The sequence below is a fragment of the Lichenostomus cassidix genome, chromosome 15, assembly GCF_008360975.1.
Source record: "Lichenostomus cassidix isolate B80296 chromosome 15, HeHo_3.0, whole genome shotgun sequence".
NCBI lineage: Eukaryota > Metazoa > Chordata > Aves > Passeriformes > Meliphagidae > Lichenostomus > Lichenostomus cassidix.
In genome coordinates, this window is record NC_139496.1 from 12,116,021 (window position 1) to 12,125,423 (window position 9,403).

The window sequence follows — 9,403 nt, forward strand, 5'->3', positions numbered from 1 at the left end:
GGCTCGAGCTCAATCCCAGGGGATCACTTGGGACCCACGGGGATCTTGCAGATCCTCCTGGCTCCTCTTCTGGCTCTGATCCTGGTTGTGGTGCAGTGTTGCCCTTGGCTTGAGTAGTGATCATCTTGGAGATGCATTGAGATGCTCTCCAAGCTGGGGTGTTCACCTGGAGAAGAAAAGCCTCCAGGGAGACTTCAGAGCCTCTTTAAGTGCCTAAAGGGGCTCCAAGAGAGCTGGAGAGGGACTTGGGACAAGGGCTGGAGGGACAGGACACAGGGAATGGCTTCCCACTGCCAGAGGGCAGGGAGAGATGGGATATTGGGAAGGAATTGTTCCCTGGGAAGGTGGGGACGCCCTGGCACAGGATGCCCAGAGAAGCTGTGGCTGCCCCTGGATCCTTGGAAATGTCCACGGCTGGGTTGGACACTGGGGCTTGGAGCAGCCTGGGATAGTGGAAGGTATCCCTGCCCATGGCAGGGGTGACACTGGATGATCTTTAAGGTCGTGCTTCAGTTTTGTCTTTGAGCAGCTCCTGACTGGAAGCACAGAAGGATGAGTGAGGCAGAGCCAAAAGGACTTCTGCAGCCTTGTCTTCCCTCCTCCCACCTGTGGGATAGGCTGTGGTCTGTCCTTGTGAGGACACTGGTGACTGGTGATGGCACTGCTGCCTAAGTGTCTCGTCATGCAGACAGGATGTGCCACCCCCAAATGTCATGAGGCTCCTTCATCATCTGGACAGGTGGAAGGATTTTGCAAATCTGGAGCTTGGGCAGACACCTTCCTTTTCCCTTTTTTCCAGCTGCACCTGGAGGAGTGTGCTAGGGATTCCTGAAATGTGTCCCTTGAGGACTTCACAATTCCTGTGGGGTCCCTGTCATCTCCTGAGGATTCCCTTCCTCATATCTCCCACTTTGGAGCTGCACATTCCCTGGAATAGTTCTCTTTTGCTCCAGTGGTTTGGTGGGAGAAGGAGGGTGTTGATGTGCCCCAGTGCCTTGTCCTGCAGAGGGAAAGGACCAGCACAAGGAATGCTCTGGGAAGGGCAAAAGGAGGGAGCCAAGGTGGGACAGAGCAGGCTGAGCTGCCATCCTTGTGGATCCATCCCTGTGGATTTTGGGACAGGGATGAGCTGTATAACCCAATTCCAGCTGGAAAGGGAAGGCTGCCTGCTGCAGATCAGACACACAACCAGTGAGGGACTTCCCGGGAGCAGCAGCACCAGCGTTTTCCATTCCCTTGGAAGCTGTGAGGTTGGAAAAGGTGAGTGAGGCTGCCAGCTTCTCACTCAGCCTGGCACCTGGCTGGGGTGAAGGTGGGAGCTGGGAGATTCCTGGTGGGCAGAGCAGCTCTGGGAACACATTTTCCAAGTGCAGGAGGAGATGGAGACTCATCCCATGTGGATCTTGCCCATACACCCCCACGTGTGAGAGGCCACATCCCTTCCAGGTTCATTTTCTTCCCGGTTCCTCTCGGAGCTGGGAAGTGAAACTCCCAGGCAGTTAAACTGGGACACAGCAGCCTCTTTTCCTTGTTTACAAGGAGCAAGAGGAAAGTAGGAAACGTCAGGCCTATCAGCTATTTCTGTGGCAGCCTTTGAAAAGCGTTTCCTTCACATGGAGCGTCATCTTCTCCTTTCAAACGGGCTCATCAAAGCGTCGGGGGCTGGGGGACAGTTGTGCTCGAGAGAGAATAAACGGCAGCGTGGGAGTGAGGAGCGGGGAGGGAAACAGGGGAAGAATCACAGGAAAATAGGGTCTGGGTTCAAAAGTAACAGTGGGAATTGAAAGGTCCACCTGGCCGTTGGGATTTGGGAGTGGGCAGGGATGGAGAAAGGCAGTACAGCAGCTAGTGGGGAATAAAGAGGATTTAGTCTGTGGCGCACTGGGTGATGATTAGCAGGGACTGTAGATCTTCCTGGCAGCAGGAAAGCATCATATGGGGTGAAGGTGGCTCAGATCCCCCTCTCCTCCAGCGCAGCCAGGCTGCAGGATAAACAAGGACACAGCAAAGAAATTAGATACGTTAAACCTCTCCCTGCTGGGGGAGGCTTGGGGGCAGCTTCGTGTGAGTTGCAGCCCCTTGTCCAGCCTGGTGCGTGGGGCTGGCCCTGGCTCCAGGGGCTCACAGGAGCATCGGGGGTTTTCTCTGGATTGGGTTTTCCTGGCTGCAGCAGTGCTGTGCCTGCAGTTATTGGGTTACCTGCTCCAAACCGCCTGTGCCTGCCAGGCACTTATTGGGTTGCTTTGGTTTGTTTGTGTTTCCTAAATCAGATCAGTCCAGCAGCCCTGGGTAGCAGCAGGCTCGGAGGAGCCCCAGTGCAGGAATGCAGGGAGTGGGACTGTTCCCTCTCTTCCCTTCCTCAGATCCTGATTCATTTGAGCTCAGGCCCCTTAATTGCGCTGCCTCTCTCTCCCTCTAAATTTTCCTTGATAGCTCTGGTAGAGCATCGGGAGCCCACCCTCCCTCCTGCAGGAAGGAGATTATCATAATACTGCTTGTAAATCAATTTTTTTTTCCTTTTCTCCGCACTGACGAGGATGTAACTCCCTCTTAATCACCCTGCACAGCGTTACGCTACGGGGAGGGATATTTATTTCCCTTTGCCAGGCCAGGAAAAGGGGATGTGGAGACTGCGGAGAGTTTTTGGAGGTGTTGGAGGCTTTCCCCCCAACAGGTGATGGAGAGGCTGGCACAGGGTGGTGCTCTCCTCTTTGCTGTCACATCCCAGTGCAGAAAAGAGAGGAAAAGCAGTTGAAGGAGTGGGATTTCCCTGCAGAGAGCTCCCCGCGCCCACCAGCTCCCACAGCCCCCGCGGCGCCGGCTGGGATGAGTCAGGATGCCCCGGGAGCTCCCCTCGGCTCTTCCCATCTTCCCCCAGCCCATCCGTCGGGACTGGTCTGTGTGGTGGGAGTGAGAGTAGCCCTGCCTGTGCTCCACGGCTGGGAAAACAATAAAAGAAGGGAAAAGGGAGGGGAGAGTTTTCCCTTCTGGCACAGGTGGTGCAGAGTCAGTCAGGAGCAGCCCTGATTTCCTCTCAGTTGATTCTGGTGCCTGGCTGCAGTCAGATATGAGGAGGCAGCTGCTTGGAGCTGCTGGGCAGCCCTGATCCTGGTCCTGGTCCCTGCTGGAAGGGACCTTAAAGCTCATCCCATTCCACCCCCCTGCCATGGGCAGGGACACCTTCCACTGTCCCAGGCTGCTCCAAGCCCTGTCCAGCCTGGCCTTGGACACTGCCAGGGATCCAGGGGCAGCCACAGCTTCTCTGGGCACCCTGTGCCAGGGCCTCCCCATCCTCCCAGGGAGGAATCCCCCCTGGCCTTTGCCTTTCTGGTGGCAAAATCTGGCCACTGCTGGGAGCCAGTGATCCACAGGGCACAGGCCCATTCCCTCTTGGGAAATCTGTGCTCACACCTGTCCATGGGATTCCATCTCCTCAAGACCCATCTTTGCTCCCACTGCCTGTATGGCTGCTCTTCCCATGTCTCAGGGTCCCTTGCACAGGTAAAAACAGTACAGTTGATCCTCTCCAGGAGCCGTTGAATGTTGCGGATGAAAGCATCCAGTGAAGGAGCAGGGCTGCATCTCTCCTTTCTCCCTGTGCCTGTGCTGGATGCTCCAGAGCTCTGTCTCACCCTGCTTCCCAGATCTCCAGGCTAAGGCAGGCACAGCTTTGGGCTAAGGCTGCCCTCAGGGTACCCCAGGACCCCAAAACCATCTGGGGAGTTAATGGAGAGCTATGTGCAGCTACAGGCAGAGAGCCAGGCTGGAAACAGTTGGATTCCTTGATAAGCCTGAGGGAAACATCTTCCCTGTGCTCCATGAGCAGCTGCAGCCATTCTTCACTCTGTTCTTCCCACCAGCAGAGCACTGGGTTTGCCAGGGGATCCTGGGGCCATCTCCCCTCGCTGTGCTGGGAAGGAAGGAGCTCCTGTGGGCTGGGGAGGGTGGGAGGCTCTGGCTCCACAGCCAGGCTGCAGAAGGCATGGATTCAGAGGCACAGTCTTGGGAAGGAGATGGATGGCAGGTAGATCATGGAATCATGGCATGGTTTGGGTGTGAAGGGTCTTTGAAGCTCATCTCATTCTACCCCCTGCCATGGGCAGGGACACCTTCCACTATCCCAGGCTGCTCCAAGCCCCATCTAGCCTGGCCTTGGACACTTCCAGGGATCCAGGGGCAGCCACAGCTTCTCTGACCATCCTCTCAGGGAGCAATTTCTCCCCAGTTTCCAATCTAACCCTGTCCTCTGGCAGTGGGAAGCCATTAGCCCTTATCCTGTCACTCCAGGCCTTTTCCCAAGTTCTTCTCCAGCTGTTTTGACCCCTTCAGGCACTGGAACATTTCCAGGAATGGGGCTTCCTGTCAGATGGCCCCAGCAGTGGGTCTGGCAGCAGCCTGGGCCTCTCCACTCCTTTTTTTCCCCCTCTCTGGCCTTAGAGAGGGAAAAAATGCTGCCTGTAGCACACAGAATCCCTGTCCCACCTCACCCACCTTCCAGCCAGCTCTGGAGGGGACACTGGAGCAGCCAGGGGATGCTGAGGAGGAGGAGAGCCAGGCCTGGCCCAGGAGCTGCTGCCAAGAAAGATTATTAAGCCCCTGCAGAAATTTCCTCTGCAATACAGATTTTTTTCCGACTGGCATTAGAGCTGTGAAGGAATTACCGAGGAAAAGCCATGGGGGAGAAGCAGGGAGTGAGGGGAAGCGCCTGACAGCTCCGTTGAGGGCTTAACTCACTGTAAGGTGATCCCAGGATTCCTGTTTCAGCAAAACCGGCATTCCCGGCGGAAGGCTTCCTGCCTAATCCAGCTGAAACGGAGCCCTGGCAATTAGCCGGCTGCTTTGGCAAACTGTGGTGATCCAGCAGCTGGCTGGAAGGTGGCACTTCTCCCAGTGCACTCCATTGGGTGGTTGTCTGTAAATCCTGGGATTTCTTCCCCGCCGCTGAGGGTTTTGTTTGTCTGCTCTGGCCCGTCAGCAAATGGGCTCATGGCTCCTCCACAGGGTGGTTTTTTTGGGATGCCTGTGGAAAGCTTTCCAAGGGTTTCCGAGTTCTGCAGAGCCTGCAAGGACAGTCCTGGGAGTGAGGGCTGTGCAGCTCTGTCCTCCAGCAGGAGGTCAGAGTGAGATCCCGGGATGGCTGCATGGAGCACACGTGCTGGGATGGGGTCAGCTGTGAGTGTGGACAGAGGATGGTCCCTGTTTGGTGACAGAAGGGGACACATGTCCAAGTTGTGGCTTCTCCCTGAGCTCATGGAGGTGTTTCTCCTCCAGCTTCCCAAGACTCCCCTGTATGTCCTCCTTGTCAGGGGCCCCAGGACTGGCTCCTTGGATCCCATATAACCCGTGTATCCCACATCCTGGAATCCTCAGCCGTGCCAATGACCTGGATTGGAGTCTCTGCCCCCTGCTTTCCCTCAGGCTGTGCTTGCTGTGGTGGGGGCTGCACGACCCCCTGGCTTCTGCACTCCTCAGCTTCGACATTCCCTGGTATTTCCGGAGGGATCCAGGCAGCAGCTCCCTCCCGGGGGTGACACTGGGGCGGGTGCCCCCTGATCCCCCTCTGCTCTCTTCCAGCTCACCCTACAGAGCACCAAGTCCCGTGTGGCCTTCTTCGAGGAGCTCTAGGAAATGACTGCTCCTCACTGCTGCTGCTTCCAACTGCTCCTGCCCGGCTGGAGCCTGTCCTGGCGCTGGGGGCTCCCAAAGGATCACCCCAGACCCGCTGGCTGCTCCAGCCCCTGCACACCGACGGACTCAGGGCCGGCTGCCCACAGACTGTGTGATGTTCTCTAGCTTAGCATCCATCCTCTTCTTCCTGACACTCTGTTTTCCTGGGTTTTCCAGCTTTTTTTTCTTATTTTTCTAGCATAGCTTCTAGGCTCGGCCCTTTTCCCTGGAGCCGGGGTCGGGGCTGTGGCCGTGCCTTCCCACCCCGGCAGCCAGCGGAGGAGCAGGGATGTTATCCCTCTGGGTTGCCTTCTCCTGCCGGCTCTGGAGTTGGGTGCCGGCCTGGAATTCCTTGTGCTGGCCCTGGAGCCCCTGCTCCGTTCCCGGAGCCCCGCGTGCGGCCGTGCCGGGAGCTCCATTAGGATCCAGAGCATGTTCCAGTGGAGTGCTGTAAATCAGGAACGGCGCGCCGGCTCTCCCCGCGCCCGCCGGGCTGGGAGAGGAGCAGGGAGCGGGAGGACAGGGACCTGGGGCTGGGGGATCCTTGGCTGCTTCCCTGGGAGAGGAGGTGGGAGAAAAGGCTCCTCCTCCCCCTCCTCCTCCCTGCTGGGAACAGGGAGAGCGAGAACAGCTAGTGCCAACCAAATGAAACCTTTTTCCTGCAAACTGTGACAAACCTGGGCAGCTTGAGGCTGGGGAGGCTCCAGGGGCTCCGGGCTGGGCTTTCCCGGGCTGCCTGGGTCCCCCCAGCCCCTCGGAGCCCCCCGGGAATGCCGCTCTCCTGGGCTGAGCCCGGGGCTGCCTGCGCCTGCCTGTCCCATCGCGGGTGCCTTTGCTCTGACCCCCCTGCAGGGGGAACAGGGATACCCTGACCTTCCCTTCCTGGCTCCGTCCCAAATCCTGTCCCCTGCTTGGGTGGAATCCTCTTCCAGCTGCGATTTACTCTCCAGCAGAGCCGGTGCTGCCCCGGGGATCCCCCACATCCCCTCAGGACCCCCATTCCTCCTCCCCACAACCTCACTGGACCCACAGCCCCACCAGAGGCTCAACCTGGGGCTTGTCTTGGACTAAATCCCATCCCAACGCCTTTTTATTTAAACCCTGGGATCAATTCCCCGCACGTGGCTGCAGTTCGGATGGCTGTGGCCTGGCACAGCCGCTTCCCCATTCCCTGGACTGTTGTACTCCGAAGGAATAACTGTTTTCTCCTGTTTTAATAAAAATTCACAGCACTAGGAGGGGAGCTGAGGCTTCTTTGCCTTTTTTTCTTTGGGAAAAACTGCTCCTAGCCCGGCTGCCGCAGTTCACAGCGCCGGGATTAATGGGAAGCACAGCTGCAGTGCTGGGATCCCTCTGGCAGCTCCCACGGGATCAGGATGGCTCCGGGGTCCTGCTGTACCCAGTCCTTCGGGGTTCTGCATTCCTCCTTGAGGGAAAATGGGTTTGGGGTGCTCAGGGGGTGCTGAGCCCCATGTTTGCCGTCCCTGATGCTTCCCGATCCCATCCTGCCTGGAATAAATAAAGGATGTGCTGCAGTGACCTCAATTTTATAATTAATCACGGATGAAACTGGCCCAGCCCAGCCAGCCCCGACCCCTGGGGCTGTTTCTGGCCCCCTGGCCCCTCTGGGATCAGCGATGGATGTGCTTTTCATCCGCTCTCTGGCAGCAAAATCCCAGGAGACTCACTGGAGCTCCTGACCAGAGCTGCTCCCCAGCGCTGCGGGTGGGAATGGGAGGATTTTTTCTGGTTTTTGTTGTTTTGAGCAGGGCTGGTGGGGGGTGGGATGGGGTTTCTTTTGGCAGAGGGATGCTGGTGGGATGCCCATGGGAATTTTGGGGAGGCTGAAGGCAGCAGGTGAGGGATGTGGAGGGTGACCTGATCTCCCATGTGGCCTCTGGTGACAGGAATTCAACTGGTGTATCACCTGCACTGCCTGCATCCTGAAATTAATCCAGAAGGGCTTTTCCAGCACAGGCCAGGGCAGCAGGGCAGGGGGATACAGTGGGAATGCACAGGGGATACATGTGCAGGGATGGATGTGCTGAGATGGATGTGCTGGGATGGATGTGCTGGGATGGATGTGCTGGGATGGATGTGCTGGGCTGGATGCACAGGGATGGATGCACTGGGGATTCACCAGGTGAAGCCAGGGATGGATCCAGCACAGATCCACCTCTGGCACAGGGGTCCCTGTTGCTCCCAGGAGCTCTGCACAAAGCACTGCACATTCCCAGCCCTTCACATTCCCAGCATGGTCTCTCCCAGCATTGCCTCTCACACTCCCAGCCCAGTGCCAGCTCCCTGCCCGCCCTCCCTGGCACATCCCAAGCCATTTCTCTGCTGTCAAAGGAAGTTTCACCCTGATTTTTTCCCTTTTTAGCAAACTGAGCTCAACGGGAGCTGTGGGTGTGGGTTGGTGTGAGCTGACTTTGCTCAAGGTATAGAAACCATCAAAAAGCCTTTGCCATGTACCTCTCCCAGCCCCTTCCCCTACCATGACTTCCTGAGGAAGGAACTTGGGGATTTGGCCAATCCCAGGCAGCACCCTGAGTGCTTTGGCCATGGTTCTCCACTTCGGGGTTCCCAAAGTTTCTTCAGCTCACATTATTTCACTGCCAAACCATTAAATACTCTCAAAAATAGAATAAACTGTCAAGAGCTGGGGATGAAAGGGACAGAAGGGACACAGGGTGACCAGTGGGTGGCAAGTCCGAGGCCAGCAGCCCTGGAGGGGGGTCAAGATGCTGGTTCAGAGCCCACCCAAAATGGGCACAGCTTTGGCCAGCAACTTCTGCAGGAAAAGGGCTCGGAATGGGTGGCAGGCACGGATGGGGAAACTGAGGCAGGGATGGCTCTGGCCTGACCATCTGGTGGCTCAAACCCATGGGCTGCTGCTCCCCACCCCCCTGCCCCCCACACTGTCCCCTGCTCCCTGGGGTGCTCCCCCAGCCCTGCGTGCCTCGGGGGTGAGGTGGGAGTGCCAACAGGGGGACCAGGACACCGCAGGGCTGTGGGTGGCTCTGTGGGGTCACCCTCTGCCCACCCACAATGGGGTGGGAATTAGAGGAGCAGCACATGGGACACCTCATCCCTGTTCTCAGGCACCCCAGGGTGCTCGGGGCACCCACTGGTCCCAGCTGGCTGGGAGGTGAGGAAGTAAAACGCTGCTCCCGTGGGTCACAGCCGGCAGGATCCTGCTTTTTTTGGGCGGTCCCTTGAGGACATGGGGACCTTATTCCCTCCCCGGCTGACAGCTGCCAGCCCGGCGCTGTCCCTGCCATCCCCATCCATCCTCATCCATCCTCATCCATCCCTGCTGATGGCTGGCACAGCGCTGCCGGCTGCGTCCCTCCACCTTTGTCTTCCAGGGGAAAAAGGGGGAAGGAAACGAATTTAAGAGGGAGAAGGGAGAGGAGAGGCAGCCTCGATGGGGACTGGACCCAGGGCCACCCTGCTCCCCACGGAGACCTGGCAATCTCCATGTGTTTTGCCAGGTTAATCAGGGATTTGTTGTGCAGCTGCAGAGCTGGAACCCCTGGCTGGGACCAGAGCTGCCCACTCAGCCCCGGGAAGGGATAAAACATGGATGGTATGGAAGCAGATGGGTATGGAGCTGCTCCAGCTCCTGGCGAGTGTGGGGTTTTGGGTGAGGTGTGCAGGGTTTGGGATCACGGTTTGGTGCAGCACCAGGCAGTGGGTGTTGCCATCACTGCCCTGGGGTTGGATCCGGAGC

General features: G+C 57.8%; 1 protein-coding gene across 4 annotated transcripts in view; it reads left to right on the forward strand.

The window, feature by feature from the left end:
• NF2 (NF2, moesin-ezrin-radixin like (MERLIN) tumor suppressor) overlaps window positions 1-6,910 on the forward strand; it is a 47,180-nt gene extending 40,270 nt beyond the window's left edge. For all 4 annotated transcript variants that reach the window (XM_085076218.1, XM_085076220.1, XM_085076219.1 and 1 more), the window contains one exon: window positions 5,575-6,910. In XM_085076218.1, the coding sequence (XP_084932344.1) occupies window positions 5,575-5,625 (51 nt within the window). In that variant the 3' untranslated portion in view covers window positions 5,626-6,910. The remainder of the gene's footprint in view (window positions 1-5,574) is intronic.
• The last annotated feature ends 2,493 nt before the right edge of the window (window positions 6,911-9,403 follow it).